The 19687-nt window shown below is 42.1% G+C and overlaps 1 protein-coding gene across 2 annotated transcripts in view; it reads right to left on the bottom strand.

Annotated features, from left to right (window-relative positions):
* TMEM132B (transmembrane protein 132B) overlaps positions 1 to 19687 on the bottom strand; it is a 263336-nt gene that overhangs the window by 187463 nt on the left and 56186 nt on the right. The window contains exon 2 of one of the 2 annotated variants that reach the window (XM_069794884.1): positions 4831 to 5710. The exons of the other annotated variant lie outside the window; for it this stretch is intronic. Coding sequence (XP_069650985.1) covers positions 4831 to 5710 — 880 coding nt within the window. The remainder of the gene's footprint in view (positions 1 to 4830; positions 5711 to 19687) is intronic. 2 annotated transcript variants of the gene reach the window in all.

The raw sequence follows: 19687 nt of genomic DNA, 5'->3' as shown, positions 1-19687 counted from the left end.
TTTCCCTTTCTCAACACTTTCACTTACACTGAATTTTCATCCTGAAGTTATGCTTCAGTTAAACATTTATTTCTCTCACCAGTAATAATCCTGCCCTGCTTCCCCATTCATACCAGCTTGGTTACAAGCGATGACGGCCACACGGAGCCTCCTCCTCACACGCAGCCAGGCTGCATTCCCCACAGTCTCATTTTCTATGCATTTCCAGATCTAAAACCTTCTGTTTTCTTTCCCTTGTTTGCTCTTGGCAGCTATTGGCAGGAGACATCCTCTTAATGATCTTTTTCTGGCCTTCTAGACGACTGCTCAGACTTCTACAGATCTTTCATTATTAACGCAGAAGCCTTGTAAGTCAGTTTTAATGGCCTGTGCAATTTTTATTCCTTAGTAGGAGACATAACCTCCTCCATATGGATATATGTTTATTAATATAAATCCTTAATATCATTTTTCCTAGTGAGAATAATCAGTAAAAGCCAACCAGCATGTATTACACCTTGTACTGGTTCATCCAAAAATCAAAAAGTAATCTTTGCCCTGCAATATGTGGAGCATAGCAGAGAGAAGTGGATAATCTTTTTCCCTGAGGTTGCCTAGGCACCGAATGACAGCAAGGTTTCTTTGCACGGTCCTGCCATTCCCCTCCAGACAGAGGATCGCATCCCAACCGCAGTCGCTTTCATTTCTCTAGCGTGGGATTCTTTACCTGGTTTCAGCCCCTTACTATTATTCCTGGAATATCTCCAATCTCCGTTTCTATTCTGATCGGGCATAAAAGAAGGATGGGTTCTGTTAGGGACGTGTAACGAATGCCGACAAACTCACTTTTTGTCTGTGACTTGACAAATTGCTATTAGTGCTCAGCCTTCATTACCAGCACATCCTTGCTGACGGTTTAAATGGGGAGACTTGGAAAACGGGACAAAACTTTGCCATTTATTTATAAAGAGAGTGTCCTGGTTTCTTTCCTATAACCAAGGATGATTGGCCATTTATTCCATTAAACGTTTTCCTGCTGTACAAAATTACTCCCATCTTTCTTTTAAATATACCCTTTGAGTCTCAAGATGAAGTAAAATAATAACATACACCACAAAAGAAATGCAAGCCATTCGCAGTATTATTGGATGAGATTTCTGTCCTTCCAGTTAAGAAAGAATTGGTATTTCCTGTCTCTTTTACAACTCTTCCATGTATATCAGGAGACTTATTCTGTTTAGTAAATAGCACAAAAGTTGGTGTTAGCCCTTGTTTAGTCGTGATTTTCATCTTTCCTCATTTACTATGTTTCACCTAAGTTTGTCAGTAAAGAAGGTAACACAGACGCTCCTGTGCATCAAAAGACAAAAAGTGCCTGAAAATTTGTGACACTATTGCATGTATTAGTCTTGCTGGAATCTCAAAGCTGTGCTTCATTTTTCCTTTGTCTTTAAACTAGGTAGCCCATAAAAAAGTTTAATCATGGCAACATAGCCCATTTCACCTATCTTTATGGTTAAACTATGTTTAGTGGCAACCCACCTAACATAATGGGCAAAATTTATGTTCACAGATGGTAATTTTTACAGTACAGACCAGACCGGCAAGGCCACAAATTAATCTCCAGTGTCAAGAATTTCACTGCGCACATGTATAGATCATCTGTCAACAAATTGAGCAATATGACTGTCAGCCACAGCAAAAGCATTAAATGCATGCTCAGCCTCCAAATTCTGCCCCTTGACATATCTGGGTCCTTCAATTACACTGAGCCATGCTGGCTGGATTGCAGTATGAAAAGAAACAAATTCCCCGGACCACAGCACAACTAGAGCTCCAACTCAATCTTAAATTCTAGTTAATGAATTAAAACAAATAACCAAGACTTGGCTTAAGCAGAGGAAAACCAGTTTGGACTGATAAAAGGGACTGGAAGTAATAGCTGGAGCTTCACATATAACTGGCAGCATCGCCCTGTAAGTGATATTACCGGAAGAATGGGGGTTTTACCAGTGAGTATCAACACATCACACTGCTGAATCAAGAAACTGTTTCCAATTGCTTTTCAGTTTCCAAGCTTGGTTAAGAATCCCAAATTTTACCAAAACGAGGAAGAATCTGCTCTCATATGAGAACTGTAGTCAGTTTTGCTAGAACAAAATCCAACATAAAATACTACACAACACAGCATGAAATAGTAAGGAGGTGCATAAAATTGAGCATATCTGTTCTTTTGCATACTGTCAGAGCTTGAGGTTGGCATCAAACACCGTGTTGAGAATGACTTGATTTTGATCTATTGTTTCATATGAGCCAGACTGCAATTCACCCCGCTACACTTATAACAAATATGATTAAAAACAATCAAGTTATATTAGGCAAAAATATATTTCCCAAGGCAAACATTCACTTCAATGTATTTTTCTCCGGCTATAACACACAGAAATTCTCTCTATATAAAAACCTTCTGGGTTTTTACGAACATTAGCATTGAGCTGAAAAACAGGGAAAGCCTGTGAGGGAAACTGCATATATTAGATGCAGGCGCTATAGTGATTGTATTTCCCTCAGCATAATTTCCTGCCCTACTATGTGAACTTCAGCTGAATAATCTCTCCGTGGGCCCCACATGTCATTTGAAATAATCATAGCAACAGTTGCTGGTGCTCTCTCCATCCTGAAGGACGGGTGAACCATCAGCAGAATTGCATTTTGCCTCTTACTTTCAGCATTCAACTGAAGGTTAAAGAAAAATACTTGCAGTTTCTGTGATGAAAAGCACAATGCAAGCAAAGCCAAATAAAAGACCAAACAGGCTAGACTTCATAGAGCCAATAGTGAATTTTCCAAGGAAATATTTCTGGGCACGTAAAACATGCTGAATTATTGTAACAGAAACATCCTCTGGAGATGAACCGATTCCATACACTTTTCAAAGAAGGAAATCCCCATGGAAACCTGACTGCCTTCCCAGCAGCTCAGGAGCACCGACATGCATGCTTCGCGTGTTGGAAGAGCACTGCAAAGTCACTCCCACCTGACAGCTGAAGACATGCATGTCATAGGGGCCTGTGGGAGAAGACGAGGGTCTTGGTGCTAGCCAGGCTCTTCTGGCTCATCCTGGGGCTCCCCAGTTTGGAGGCTCTTGACTCTTCTTTCTGCTTCCTTGAAACTCCAGGTTAGTTACTGTGCTCAGCGCTTCCAGAAACTATTTTGCTTTTGAAAGACAGCATTTCAAAACTATCTCTGCAAGAAGTTTTTGGTGTTTCCCTCACACTGTTTGCTACAAGGTAAGTATTATTTTAGAAATTCCAATGGAAAGAAAACATCCTCACCTTAGGTTGTCTCTAATACCTAGGGAATTTTATCTGTGGTGTGGCAAAGAGAACAAAAAAAACGAGAATTAAGAGCTGATGTTAAATCCTTGCAGAGCCTTAGGCAAATTCCATAATCTCTCTGCTATAGCACTGAGGATCAATACACAGCTGCCGAAACCTGACTGCTCCATGAGGTTGGTCCATCTACTGACAGTGGATGCTGGCCAAAACCATATTTAACGAATTAAAACCAGTAAAGCCAGGTAAAGGCAAGAATAAGTTGGGTTTCTTCCTATGAAGACCCTTCCTGACCCAAACCTTTTAAAGTCTGGTTAAATCCTGTGATATTTCTCACACATTTCCCCACCACCCTGAGTAGATCGAAGCGCTTGGGATATTGTGGACCATTTCTTTCCGTCTGCCTGTGCCCTGCACTATGAACCACTTGTCCTGATTCATGCAGCAATCTGTAAGTTTATTAATATGCATGTGCTATTTCACACATGTTGAATGATTTGAAAGTGCTGCATAAGGTTTGCTGTCTGTTTTCTCAATGTCTGTCCCCAAAGTGCACTTCTGTCATGTTCTGCTCCCATCGTTCTCAGATCAAAAAGTTAGAAGTAAGGCACGAATTTGATTTGAGGTTTGCTAGCATGGGCTGCAACTCCTTCTTTCCCAAGTGTCTCACATTCTCACAGAATATGACACTTTCCAATTACCTTTTGGCCCTTTTATTCCCCCAGTCTGGCTCACATTTCTCTCTGAATTTGGTCTCTATGCAGCTCTGAACCCACAGTCTGACAGCTAAGGACATAACAAATATGCAGCACTAACCCTCGAGGTGGTTAGAAATGCCTGAATTCTCCTATTACAGGCAGATTCACAAGTAAAGGTCACCAGAAAGTCTCAAAACTTAAAACAAAAATGGACCACGCAACAAGCAGTCAAAAGCCTGAGAAAGCAGGATGGGCTGTCTTATAGAAAAACGGAAGACAACTTGCAAAGTTTGAATCGAAATCCTGGCTCTGCCAAAGACTTCCTACACAAGCTGAGGCACATCTCATTTTCTCACCTCTCAGCTACCCCGTGTACAATGCAACAAAATAGTTCCTCACCACCTATGACCTGTACAAGATGTATCCCATGTACTTTGGAAAGATGATAAGAAAGTTGATAAAAAGAGAGGAAGCTTCACCAAAGAAACAGAAAACCCTCCTGCAAACTGTCTAGCAAAATGGATTGCCACAGTTACCCTGGCTGACTTAGAGGCATAATTTAAGAGGCAGAATTATGACTAGAAGCAAATGGAATCAAAACAAAAAATAATCATACAAACATTTATAGCTCATACTTTAAAATCAATTCCCATGTTCCAAAAACTGTCATCCACAGAGATAATTCAAGACTATTTATAGTTTTCCCCAGTTGGAAAGGAAACACTTAAGTTCTCTCAGGAAAATACTGAATGTAACCAAAGAAATTACACCTGACATCTATTTGTCCCTATTTGTAGACTGTTTAAAAATTCTCTTACCTTAATACAAACTGGTCTGCTAGAGAGTCATCAGCCAGGGAAACATGAAAGGTCACAACATCACCTTCTCTGACCGGGTTGAGTGGTAAGCGAATAACGACATTTTCATCTAGCCTCAGGGAAGACTGTTTTAATTTGTCTTGATTTGGGTAAACAATGATGCTACCAATCCTCTCCATAGCTGACAAAGCCTTGTGTTCATTATCTTGACCTGCATGGATATTGTTTTCCCATTTTGCATCCTCTGGAGAACATTCCCCATCTGGTGTATAAATCTTATAGAAGAGCTCCACAGTAATCCCTTCCAGGGAGGCTGTTTCCTCTGAGACCAGGGGTGGAGGGGAGCTGAACCAGCTAGGAGATAATTCCAGCTCTGCAACACATAATCCTAGATGACCTGTCAATCTACAGCTGGCCACAACTTCTCTAGACTCCAGGAGAGCAAACATCTTCACACAAGGCAACCTCTCCGCAGAATTATAGTCATCCCAGTCCTTCCCCACGATATAGAACAAGGTTTGTATTTTAGGTTTGTTGGAATAGATTGAGCTGTCGATTATGTGAGATTTTAATTTCCAATTAAAAGTGAATTTATTTGTGAAACCAAAAGATGCAGAAGTCAGCATGAGGTCCAAGGGAACAGCCTGCTCAACAGAAAAGGGTCCATATGTAGCATTTAGGACAGGTGGCAGTTTGGCTTTGTATATAAAGAATGAATCCACCCTGGACTGCAAACTGGAGTTCCTCATGATATCCTGGTTGGCTTCTTTGAGGAAGAAGAAAATATCAGCATTGCAGATGTGATAGCTCGCGGGGAGATACGTTGGCAGGTTTGAAAATCTCTGTATGCTGTCCATGATCCCTCCTCGGCTCTCCACCACTGCAGGCCAAAGATAAAAGGAAACAGAAAGACAACTCTAACATTTGCTTAGCATGCCCCTCAGTTTTTCTCAAAAGCAATGTATTACCAGAGATCAATACTGTAAGCCACAATTATGAAACAATCTGACACAGGTACCATGGAATAACATTGTTGGCTCAAATCTCATATGCTGAAAACATCCCATTGCATCAGCTGTACAGGTCCATTTCCACCATCCCCAATCTAATATCTACTTCAAAGCCATTAATCAAGTACTGGATAAAAAAAGGAGGAGATTGATTGGCCAGATCCCAGTCTAAGTTCCAAAACCTTTCACTGGTTGGTTTTTATTCTTTTATTGCCAGATCAAACTTAGGACTTTTTCTCATCTATGTTTCAATATACATAAGAAATTGGCATATTGAATATTAGCAGGCAGTAAACCAGAACATTTTCTTTAGTCTAACATTGCTAACACACAATGCAATGGAGGGGTGCAAATCTACATCACTCTCAATCCGCTTTTGCCAGGTCAGCAGCTTGGAAGTTAGCAGCAAACTGATAAAAGCTTTGTGTTCTTGAAACCAAAACTTTTCACACAAAACAATATGGGGTTTGATAGAGGTCTCAGTGGGATGGATTTACAGGCAAGAGTGAACTTGAGAAAAGGAGAGAAATCCTTTACATGCAGAAGGTTCGCAGACGCTTAGAAGGATTTTTTGGTTTAATTCCAGAGGAGAATGAAACACATTTGGAAACCACAGAAGTTTCTCTACAACACAATGGTCAATCCTCCAGCCAGCACTGAGCAATTTTTCCCAGGCAAGAAAAGATTCCAGAGGGAGGGAGGGATCAAACAGACATCTTTGGTTTGGGCCAATTGCTAATTAATAGTGAGATATATTCAATCTGGGCTGCAATTCTACCAGAAAGAAACGGTGGGTCTTTCAAACTAACAATTCATACACTCCAACAAAAAGCCAGTGAATGCAAGCTCCTGGGACTGCCACAGAAGAAATAAACAGAAACCAAATGAATTAAAATGAAGCAGTTCCATAATGTGCAGAGATAACAAAGGAACAATGACAGATCCTAAGGTCAAACCTCTTGTTGTCTCTCGCTGAAGCTTAGCAACAATTTTACTGTTTGTCAGGACTGGGGAGAGCAGATACACAATGTGACAACCGCACAAACAATTACACCTGTTAGAAGCCAGATGACTTGGATACTTGCAGCCACAATTTAGCACAGATAAAAGCTCTAATATTTAAGCTCTTTTTTCAGGTTGTGTATTTTTAAAGCCTATACTTATTGAAGACAGATTCTAGGGCAAATCTCGTCCGTTTGACTTTGCTCCACTCTTGTTCTCAGTTGAAATTCTGCTCATTTATTTTCAATGGTTTGATATTATCTACGCTTGTTTAAATGCTTCTCATCTCATCACAATCCTTCTGCCTTTACTTTTGCTGTATATTTAATTGTGTCAAGGTTTTTCTGCAGCCATTGGAATATTCTTTGTGGGAACAAGTAAATATGCAAAAATATATACAAAAGAATAAAAAAAAATCTCACCAGGAAACAGTATCAACAGTCTCCTCTCTCACTACTCCCCATGGGGATCAGAGCAGGGTTTCCTCTCAGCTCCACAAGCAAATGTAATTGCAGAGCAGCTGCCATGCAATCACCCTACTTGGGTGTCCTCTCATTTCGTATATGCCCGTGCATAAACATTTCAGCCCATCTCTCATAACACACCAGTGCAGCCAACAGCTTCCCCTGGCTGCATGCAGCCATGGATGTGGGCACCCAGCTGAAATGCAGAAATCTAGATGATGAGAAACTTTCTCCTCCCTTCCTCATGTGAGCACTGACCTGGGCCAGCTTGCTATGGTATCATAGCTCACATAGGGGACAACCAATTTTCTAGTAGAGAAAATTGACTTTAGCTTTTCCTTTCCACATCTCTTTTCGTTCAGATGCGAACGATGGGCAGCTGGCACACTCCCTGCAGCATGCAGAAACCAGAGACCCCAGTTCTCTATGGGAAGCCATAGGGTGTGAGTAGTAATAAGCAATTCTGGAAAAGGACAGAGGTAGCCTCTCCAGGCAAGAGGCTAACCAAGCTGCAAGCATTGTAAGAGGCAGGAGGCACAGGTGAGACAGACACCACTGAAAGCAGTAGGTGCCATGTAACTGAGATGGACACCACCGCCCATTAGCACTGGACACAGGAGGCTGCACAAGGCAAGGAACCCAGAGCAACCTACAACAGGGATGGAGACAAAGAGCAGAAGCTGGTGATCTCCATTTAGCAGGGGTCAGGCAATGCCCCACTACTGCTTGCTGTGCTGCTCTGTGGGAGCCCCAACGCTTTTATCCCACCACTGAATAACGAAGTGCTCGGGAAACACTCTGTGGGTCAAACCTCGTCCTGCTCTTAGCAGGAGGAGAAGGGAGAAAGAAGATCAATGCCAATTCTAGAACCAAAGTCACCAAGGGATGTTTTAGCAGCTCCATTACTGCTCTGCTATTTATAGAGCACCTTGACACAGCATGGCTTGCCATGCCATTGTGCAACTCCACAACTCAGTCGCTGAAAGTGAACTTTGCTCCTGTGAAAGCTGAGGCAGTGAGGGGAGGAAGGGCATCGTTTCTTCACTGAGAAGTCAAATGCAGACAAGCACCTTCCTGGATTAATTGTGGATAAATCGAACTATATTTGAAAGCAATACTTTTGTGACGTTGCATTTACCATAAAAATTGTGCAGCTGTACAGATAAGCAAAGGACACACAGCAGCAAGAGTATCCTCTGATTTCCGGAAGAGCTAAAATTTGCCTTCTCCCTAGACACACCAGGTTGCAAAGAAGATTTAAACACTGACATAGTTCCTGAGCCTAAAGAGGAACCAAAACCAAGGCATGGCTTAAATGTATTTGTGTTTACATTATAGGACTTACCCCCCCCCCCCCTTTTATGCAGATACTTTATGTCTCTCAAACAGTGATTTACAGGAAGTTTAAAAGGTATGTTTTTCCCTTTCCTCTGTTTCATTACAGTGGCAACATTCAGTGCCTCTTCTCAGAACTGGTACGAGGACTAGGATATCAGCCTGCTGTAACTCAAACAAAATGAGACACAAATTTTGTCTGAAAGCTTATATGGGAAGCCATAAACACCAGTAGACAGGGCTGGGCTTTGTCCTAGAACCAGCCTGCAACAAAATATGATATCTGAATTTAGCAGCATTTTATGACGCTGTAGGAACTTCTAAAAAGAAATACTTCATACGATGGCAGGCCAACACCCCGCCTTTTTAATTCAGCACGTCAGCACCACAGCATCAATCTCCTTACAGTAACAATCAGAAACAGGACACATTTCCAGCTTTCTGGCATGCAACAAAGTGACTAATAAATCACCAACCTGCTCCTTTAATAAGCACTCCAGCAAGATCAAAAGAGGGCAGAACATTAGATCAGAATGTGGGTTAGTCCTAATTATGTAACAAAAGAGAGCTAGAGTTGAAGAAAGTAAATGGAGGCCAAATGAGCATCCCCAGAGCCCAGTGCTATCTCAAAGCCTGAACACAGTCTGTTTCTCAGACTACTGTGGCATTGGGGGCGTTGAGGGCATACGTATGGAAATAACACATTGTTGGACATGACTTGGGATGTTTAGCTTGAATTTCTATTACAACTTTTACCTTGTAACAGGTTTTCAGCAGGTGCTTTGCCCCTTTTAAAACACCTATTTGGACTAGCTAAATACCAAGACCCCTAGAGCAACAGGTCAACTTGTAAAATCTTATCACTCCCATTTTATGCCAAAACTCCTCTCTCCAGATCTGGGCAATAGCCTCATAGCCCAGTTCATCCTGCAAACTCTGAGAGTGCACACAAAAAGGAAACACCCTTCTGATGTTTCTGAAGAGCAGAGAGAGAGGGAGAGAGGAAGTCACCGTGCATGCAACCAACCATGCAATGCTGTGCCTCAGGGGGATGCCCCTTCCTGGGCCTTACTCTGACCAGCTCAGACCTCAAATGAAGCTTCCTTTCTGTTGTCTTGATAATTTTTTATTTAAACATAAAATTGTCCATTGCTTTTGCACTTAATCTCACTCAAGCCTGGACTGATGCCATAAAAAGCAGCACAGAACTAAGGCACATGCAAAGCCATAGCTGTAGGTCACACTGTACAATAAAAAACTGCCATTCATGTAACTCAAGATTCCATTCAAGCTCTATTTCTTAGATTTCATACATTTTAGTAAGAAGCAAAACAAGTGTCCTCCTAGAAGGTAGGGGTGGCAGTGGCATGTCAGCATTAAAAACTAACGCATCTATGTTAAGCTGCAGTAAGAAGAAAGTCTTTAAAGTTCATAATTTTGTAACTAAAAAGGAAAATAACTCCTGTTGGAGCACAAATCCAAACTTCACATCTAAATCTTCCCTCTACTTCAGCTAACTACTTAACAGGAGCCAGGTCTTCCATAAGCCCTCAGCAATTCTGAAGTCGGAGGTGTGGGGAACAAGAAGCATTTAAAATTGCAACTTTTTCAATACCCTTTTTCTCTGAAAACAAACAAGAAAGCCAATCCTGCACCTGTGGAAAAACTGTGAAAATGTTAAAATTCCTCTTTCCTGCAGCATCATCAGAATTGTAGCATGAGATCATACAGACACTCCTCTTTGTAAAAGAGGAATAATTTCAAGTAATGTGGTGCCAGTAAGTACTATGATGTTATCCATGACTCACACAGAGGCAATCAATGGCTTGTCTGTATAGGAGAAAAATCACCAGCCCTTCCCACCAGCCCTCACTAAAGACCATAAAGACCAAAGTACACATGTACATTATTCCACTATAAAAATGGCTCTATTCATAATAATTATTTTGCTCTGGAAATGCAGGCATTATCCTTGAATAAAAACACACTGTATCCCAGAATACGGTGTCTACACAAGGAAAGCTATTCTGGAACTGATAAATTATAGGAGAATAATTAATTCTGGACCAGCTGTGTAGGTCACTTTCTCTCATACATGCAAGGGGTAAGACCTGATGCTGTTTAGGGATCCCAGCGATGAGAGGTTGTGCAAGGTGATTTGGCCTGGCTACAGCTGGGGAAACTCTGACTCTTAATCCTGGCAGCAGGAAAATAAGGAGGATGATTACAGTGTGAAAACCTACCATGAGTTTAGACCTCATTTGAGCACTATAAGTAGGATAAGTTTGGGTTGTGCAAGGAGGATTTAAGGACTCTAGATGAACACCCACCTCATGCTCTCCCTGACTCATTCAAAATTTAATAAAATAACCATGAAAGAACGATGTCACTGTTTACCTTCCACATTCAGAGTCCATCGTGTGACTCATCTCCTCGGTTTTACATTAGGGAGGAAAAGGAGGAGACAAACCCTCCATAGTCCCACTGAGGAACAACTTTCATCACCTACCATTCAAAAACAAGACTTACTCCTTTAGTACTTGAGATAGTTATGCAGTGAACCACACTGGCACAGAAGAACAAAAACATAATAACAAACAGTCTTTTCAACTGTAACAGAATAATTTGAAGATATGTCACTGCAAGAAAGAGCTAAGAAGGGTTCCCAATACTTTTTTAACATTAAAGTCAGCCCAGAAACTGTCAACAAAAAATTGTAGCATGAGAAAAGATGATAGGATCCCTTTAAGCTTTTCTCATTCTCTCTTTTTCTTATTCTAGTCTGATGAAAGGATAGAACCTGATGTAGGACTCACAACCAGTTTACAGTCCGTATGTTCAGTCTTGATTACACAGCTGTGGAGACAGAGATTCGCTTTGCAAAACATTGCTAGTCAGGCAGCTTGTTTTGAAAGACAAGAAAAAGGATGCAATTTTTAAAAATAAGTAGTCTATTTAATCCTAACATCTAAAACTGAAGGGAAGTTAATTAACTTCTGTAGACTTGTACCTATCTTCTCACGTACCTATCTTCAAATGTCTCTGTCAAGCTTCTGTTACCCAAGCTTCGCTGCAGCTACACGTTCTGGCCACCCTCTGCAGGAGTCAGCGCATCTCATTTTAGATAGGTATCTAAACTCAGCACACACTTCAGGCTCCCCTTTCAGTAAGTCACAGAAAAGGGTGTCTCCAGAATTCACTCATCCTGTCCTAAACAATTATATCTCGGGGTGATAAATCACTCTTAGGAGGAGCCTATTCCTATCTATTAACTCAACTGCTAAAGGTGGCCAGTGCAGACCTGCACGCTGGAGGCTTAGATGTCTATGGGCAAGAGTCCTGGCGCATCAAATCTGATGGCTCACTCTTCACTAAAGTTTCTCTTCCCACACTGCATGCCTATGTTTGTCCATCACCCTGCTTCCAAAAAGCCTGAAAGCAGCATCTCGGGCCTCATCAATCTTTTGTCTACTAAAATACATTTTTCAGTGTGAAATTAAACCATCCATATGAATGAACCCCCTGATCAGGCCACAAGTTCAGTAACAAATTGTATTATTCTGTTCCAAAGCAAGTCAAGTGCTTTGCCTGCTTACTGTTGCCAAAAAATTAAGTTGGATGTGGAAGTTTCTGAGCTGGTGCTTAATACAGTTTTTAGCTTGCATGCATTTTGCACAGTCACCCATACTGAAAGACATACGTACAGCAAGGCCACCTACAGATAGTAATAAAACCATACTGTCTGAAAGGCTGCCTATAAATCTTATTAAAGTAATCCCTTCCCTGAACCCAGATTATTACATTCACCTTTATGGTAGAATAAAAATTAATTTTCTCAGCTATAATAAGTGTATGATAAGAAGGCATCACTTGGGACTAAATAAAGATTATAATTAACTCCAACTGAATAAATCTAAATTTAGCTTGGACTAGCAATTTGTTTTCATACATTTTCCTCTACGACTGAGTGAATAGGTACAGCAGGATTAGCATCCCATGCCAGTTCCAGCACTGCTAGCACAGAAAGGAGTGAGGCAGAGTGTAATCCAATACCCAAAGGGCCTGAAGATTAATTCAGGGTTCTCTATCAGCAAAAGTTTGGGAAACTGGAGAAAAGCAAAAAGGCTCAAAACTGCCATTAGTCTGGCAAGGAAAGCATGTGAAGTGTTGGACTCCAGAGAGAATACTCCTCGCTGCACTCCCTAAATCAGCATTATGCAAAGACAGGACCTCTGTCACGGGCTGCTGAGAGCATGTTTAGGGGAAGCATCCTCCGTGCTTGCCTGATCTTACTCTTTCCTACCAAGTACCTGCTTTTGGGTGCTATCAGAAACGGGCTGCTGGGCCAGATGGAACCATGCTCTGATGCGGTAGGCCATTCTTAATCTGCAGTCCCTCATCTGCGACACCTTAGAGGTCACCCCTAAAGCAATTGCAAAACAAGACAACACAACATTAAACAAGCACATGCAAGCACAGAAACAAAATGGGGTAAAGTAAACGCATCAAGTACATACGCAAAGTTTACCCTGACTTTTTTTACTTAGTTGAAAATAAAAACCCTTATAGCAGCACTATACCCAGCAGATTAGAGATTTTTTTTTTTTCCCAAGGGAACAAGGCTCTACTTAGAAAAGGTTGAGGAACTGCTTTGTTAAGCCACTACCTCATTATTTGCCATTCTCTGGGAAGATGATTGTTAACAATGTTGTTACTGGGAAGGAAGAGTTCAGGCTTGTTTATCAAAATAGAACACATATTTATCCTAACCAGGGAATAGCATGCAACCCAAGCAATAAAGCTAGTGTGCTAGCCTATGCAGACATCAGACTTCCCTGCATAAGAAGATTTTATCAGGTATAAAGGTACAGCTGAACCATTATCATTACAGCAGAATGGTTCTCCAAGCAGATATGTTTATTTGCAAAGACTGGAGTTCTTTTAGTTTAAAAGTGACCCAGTCTGAAACAAACAAACAAAAAATTTCTTTAGGATTACATAAGAGTATGTATGGATGAAATGCGCTATAACAACTTAAATTCACCTCTCATAAGGGTTTAACTTTCCTAGACAGGACACCCTTCTGCTGCCCCAGTATCATCATTTCTTTTTGAGAACTACCAGACTTGAGCACAATTCTTGCCCAAATATGAAACTGCCCAAAATTATGCTGTCCAAACCTGAGGAGTGCAAATTAACACTGGCTGTTACAGTTAAATTTATCACAGCTTCTAAGCCAAAGCATTTCTATAGGTTATAAAGTGGAAATTTTATTCCACCAGGTAGAAGAGAGATCCCCTTTCCTCCAAATGCTATCATCGTGTCAAGGCCTGGAAGGACCTGAGATACAGGACATTAAACCTGTGACATCTGTAACTGTAGGAAGGCTGTTTCAGGGAAGTTTTAAAGGCTTTTATTGCTCCCTCTGAACCCTGTACAGCAGGAAACATGGTAACTAAGGCATCTGGTTTTATGGGCTGGAGCAATAGAAAAAACAGTCACAATAAAAGAATTTTAAAAACTCTCTAAACATCCCTAAAATAGCTTTTCTTGAAACATACTGGGATGGTTTCACCATCTGTGAGTAATGTGCCCATCCCAATACTCCATAAAATCTTTATGTCATCACATATTCTATTTATTCATCTTTGCCTCACTCTCACACGCATGCTTCTGGCCGAAGTCTTCGTTGTTAAAAACATTTATTCAAACATGTCTGATAGAAAAAGCTAGAAGTTAGATAAAATATACTCCCGTAGTACTACCTATATGTTGTGCAGAAGCACTATGTGGTCCCGCCCACGGTCTGTACAAAGCACAGGATAACAGTGTTCTTAAGCCAGGTGTTCATGGCCTCCCAGGGCCAGTGCGTTCTTGCCCAAATCTCTTGGGCGTAAGATATTCTTTCCATTAAAGAAAAGGGGATCATTCCAATGGGTGAAGGACACAGAACAAATGCTGAGGCTGAACCTATAGAGAAAAAGTGTGACCATGAAGAAAGCACAGGGACACTGAACACTCCCTCTCCAAAAACCAAGCAGAAATGGGATGAGACATTCACAGGGTTTCTCTTTCGAGTCTCCATCAGCCATCTCCAGCTCCTGCCTCCTCTGACAGAGGCAATACAGGTATTTGAAGAACTAAGGTTTTCCACCTTAGACTAATTCCCTGAGTACTGGAAGGGAGTCTTCCTCCATATTACACTCAGCATAGCCAAGGCCACCATGGTGCACATAACTGATAAAACTGCTTTAACTGCCCAAACCTCAGTGCAGGGAGGGTGCCCAAGAGAGGAAATCCCCCATGAGTTTTCTCATTTCATGTGGCTGTTACAATCACTCAGGTTGCTCTGCTGGGCTGATCACTGGCCTAACTTGCCATTTTAGTTTTGATCAGGGGTGTTGATGTAGTGGTTAAAAGTAACAGGCTGCTCTTGGTGAGTTTCTCTGCATCTTTCATACAACAGCAATGGGGAAATTGTCCCGCCAGTTATAGTTAGAGGCATTAGCACAGTGGCTAAAGGTCACAAATTCATTAGCTGAAAGAACTGAATGACAGAGCCACTATTGCAAGCTAAACTGAAGTTTAAAAAGACCTGATTAACCAAGGAGGGTTTCTATTCTGGTTCCCTGGAGGGCAGAGACGACTGCTAAAGCCATGAAAACACACACACACACACACAGGTTTTGCATGACCTGCTGCTTGGTGGGCAGAAACCCCATAAACACAAACCATGAACATCACAGCCCACGTTAAGGTGCCTCCCCCAGGCATGAGCAGCGTTAGGATTTCCTAAAACCTCCTTCTCCCTTCCAGACACCCCTCAGCTCTTCTTGGCCAGAGGTGGAGATGCCAAAACCAACCCTGAAAACCACCAGGGCACCACCAACTCATGAAGGGTAATTTGCATCCCCAGGCAGCACACCACTGCTATGGGGGGAGTCGTGAGGCACAGCCACCCTGGGTGAAGCTAAGCTGGGTGACAGTCCCAGGAGCCGCAGCAGGGCTGACAGACCTCTCGCCCAGCTCCTCACTGCAGGGCACTGGTCCTGGCATTGCTTCTTACCCCGGTGCAGAGCTGGTGCTTCCAGCTGCCAGCATCACAAACCCCTGTGCATCCCTCCTGACATCTGATAAATAAGGTTTGTCACAGCTACTGGAGGTTCTCATTGCTAAAGAGGAGGTTAGGATAGGGCTCCCTACTACCGTTATCAAAAGCAAAACTCGTTTTCCCTTAGTGATATTTCATAAACAACAGAAAATGAATATGTGTATGGGAGTGTGTGGATATATTCTCCAAACAACAGAAAGACCTTACAAGGCAAACACATTCACTAAAGGCACCAGGTGATTGCAAAAGTAAATCTCTTAAATATATGCTCTAAACTATTAGCCAACTGTGAAATATTTGTATTCAGTGTCAAAACATCTATGTCACACAAAGCCAAGAGACTGACAGGAGAAAGGCCAGGATTTATGTTAGCTGGGGTCTATCTGTCATGGAGATAGGAAAGCTGAGAGAGAGTCCTTTTATTAAAATCACTCTCCCGCTGCAGATATTGATCTAAGCAGCTAAGGTTGAATAGCAAAGTGCATCCCCATCTCTCACAAAGTTACTCACTGGTAAAGCAGTGAAGGACTGGAGTAAATGCCCTCACAACCCCAGCAAATGGCACCCCAAAAGGAAGTGGGCAAGAACAAGGGGCACTGGTATAAACAGCATCCTGCGACACCATGGCACAGCTGCCTTCCAGGAACCAGAAAGTCCCTCTCAACTCCACTTCCCAAATTTTCAGGAAGCTTATTTTGCTCCCCAATTCACTGACACAGGTTGCCATTACTCCCAGATTGAGTTCACCATTAAAACAATACAGAGAAACACAGTGCTAACTGCATTGCTTGCATTCCCATTTTAAGGAGCAAATGCTGCTTCAAAAGGATCCTTCCCTAAATCTGGTTCAGCATTTTCAGTTTTTCCTCTAAGCAATAATAGCAATAACTTCTGCCCCAGTTTGGGCTGATCCCTCCCTGGCAGTTCTCCCTCGGCTCCTGGAGGACCAGATCTTGGCTGCGTTTCTCTCGGCAAACCCCAGCTTTTGACTGCAGTCAATGGCCTCAAATATTACACCTAAAGGCAAAATGAAGCAAAGTAACTTGAAGTTCTGTATACTACGGACTTTCTACGTTCCTGTATCCACAGGTTACACAGGTACGTCATTTTATAGCACTTCTGATTCTCCCCACAGAAGCTTCTGCCTTTGGTGATATTGAAAAATTTCTTGCATGAGCCAGAAATTACAGGATACTAAAATGCTGCCAGCAGATTCTCCAAAGGCACTGTCAGAAAGAGGTAAGGTTGGTCCAAAGCCTTTCTCCAGAGCAATGGGCTTTCACTGGACTCTCCATCCTGTTGTTTCGAAGCTCTTGGAGGAAACAAGCTCCAAACTGATGGGCCCAGACAGCCGTAGGAAACCACAAAAGCAGCTTACAATAAAACCCCTGTAAAGTTACTAAGAACACAGATATATCTTGAATGCACAGAAAATCCTCTGTCTTACCAGCACTCATCCGTATCCCACTGTGACTCTAATCCCAGGAAGAGTATATGCCACTCATGGCCCCTCTGAGGGACCGTGATAAAACAAAACAAGATGCGGAGACACGCAAAGCAAAATCCTGGGTCTGGCACCAGCCCCACAGCTCTGCCCAAGCCCTGGGAGTAATTTTTACTTCACTCCCCATTACTGTTGGATTTCTCACCTGGATAGCAACCCTGACTACACATGCTGATTTTTGGGACTGTTAGTAATGCAGATAGTTAAATTCCTGGTTAAATCATTGGAGTATTTAGGTCTGTGGAAAGAAGTCAGCTTTCACTTAGGTTTCACCACTGAACTCCAGAGGTGCAGGCTGTTGCCTCCAGCAAAATTTGTGTCCGCACCCTGCAAACACGCATGCACATATATCATTTCAAGTGTGTGTGCAGTCTCACTAAGTCAGGGAGTTTTCCCACTGGGAAATTTAAGCACAAGCTACAAAGTTGCAGGACAGAGAGCAGGGAGGCCACCCAGCTTTCTAACTGCTTCAGAAAAAGCTCCCTGGCTTTACAGATTCACCACTATTAGTTCAGAGATATCCGCGCCTTTTTTCTCCGAACCCAATCTTCAACCTGCGCTTTGCATTGCTCTCACAGGCAACCAATATTACACTAACCAGACTCCCAAAGCAGTATGTTCTCTCTGACTCTCATAGGAGCAACCACACAGGCCTAGTTCTGCAGCTCAGACATCATTAAGTTATCAATTTATATCTGCCTTTCAAGGAACAGCATATGAAAACATGAATCCTTCCTTTCCAATGACAGCTCCCCCCCCCTCAAAATACCCAGAACAAAAGTTTCTGTTTTCTCTCAGACTCCTTTACTTAATTCAATGTTCTATTTTTGGAATGACAACAGCCTGGAGCAACTCCATTAATTTGTTACAGAATAAAACAGCTTTGCATTCCTACCGTGATTGCTGACCTCCTCCCCTGTTCCCTTGCTTATTGAAACAGTCCTGCTCAAGCACTTCCTGGTATCAGAACAAAGCCTAATTTTTCACACTTGAATGCATTATTTTACATTATGAATACACATTTGACATATTTTACAAATTCATGGCAGATGCTGTCAAAATGGACAAAATAACCATCCCTCGGTACCACTTTTCTCTTACTACAATGATCAAAGGCTGCAGCTTGTCATTCACACGTGGAGAACAGCTCCTATTTGGGAGAGGAGGAGGAACCTGCAGCCTCACCCAGGACTTCTCGGGTGTTTGTTTCTCTGTCTGTTGCCGATTAGCAATTTAGAGTTCAATTTTATAAGCACAAGGAAAATTCCCAATAGCTCTGGAGGAGGCAGTTCAAGGAGATCCTGTCAAAATATTGGCGTGTAAAGAAAGTGAAACCTTATTATGGCTTTCATACTGTGATGCACCAAATACAGTTATCTTGCTCACAGACAATTACTAACTTATAGGCAAAGAATAAAAACTCTCAAGCAAAAAACAAAGTTGGATGAGGTCACACTTGCTGTGTGGTTCACTTGTGTTAATATATTAAGGTAATAAAAGATAATGAGCATTAGCTGACAGCATTTTCAAACTTCAAGAGTCAAGAGAAGTAAATCAGATCAGATTTGAGATTGTCTGAAAAGGCAAAAACCTGGATCTAATTCTTTTCTCAATGACAAGGCAATTATAAAATTGAGAAAGAGTCACAGGACATCATTATCATAGCCCAACCCAGCAGACTAGTTAGGAAACTCCAGATCATCAACATGATGATTAATTTAGGATTAGTTTAGGCCAGTGCCTTGACCAGAGCAGAAAGTGCTCACCTACCAGGATAAACTACCCCAAGGGTATGAATTGGATGCACACTAATTTACAGCAGTGTTTCCCAATTTGCCCTACTACCTCTGAATTGAAACAATTCACTGATAGCAATCTGCAGCAGCTTGGGAAAAAGACTAAGGATTGAGAGATCTAGAAAGTCTGAGAACAACCTTTCCATACCAGGAGTGTTTATGCATAGGGTTAGCCTGTAGTAGTAGTTGTCAGCTCTTTCAGGGAAAATCAACCATTTAAGAAACAGGAAGGGAATTTGGACCAGTAATAATTTAGTGCAGAGGTTAGAAACCACCTCTTACATTAACACAAGTCTGCGGGCCCAGTTTCTGACTGGAATTAGACCCCATAAATTCAATGTGACCTCATCAACCCCAATCTCATCTATGTGCCCCTGACTGCAGAGCCTGTCCTGCTCCTGCCAAAGGCAGCAGCATTGGTCCCACCCTAGACCCTGCAAACACACCCTCAACTGCCTTGGCTGACTGGAGAGCCAGCCCAGGGTTTTGCACATGTATGACAGACAGCAGTCGTGCATGGGCACGGCCCAGCATTTGTGCATGCTGAGGATGCAGCTCCATCACAGCTCAATGCCAGCATTTGCCTGTTTGAAGCTGCCATAATGGGCAGCAAGAGGGAGCAGCAAAAAAGTTGT

Source organism: Haliaeetus albicilla, chromosome 10 (genome assembly GCF_947461875.1).
Source record: "Haliaeetus albicilla chromosome 10, bHalAlb1.1, whole genome shotgun sequence".
NCBI lineage: Eukaryota > Metazoa > Chordata > Aves > Accipitriformes > Accipitridae > Haliaeetus > Haliaeetus albicilla.
This window is presented reverse-complemented; position numbering and strand designations above follow the sequence as displayed.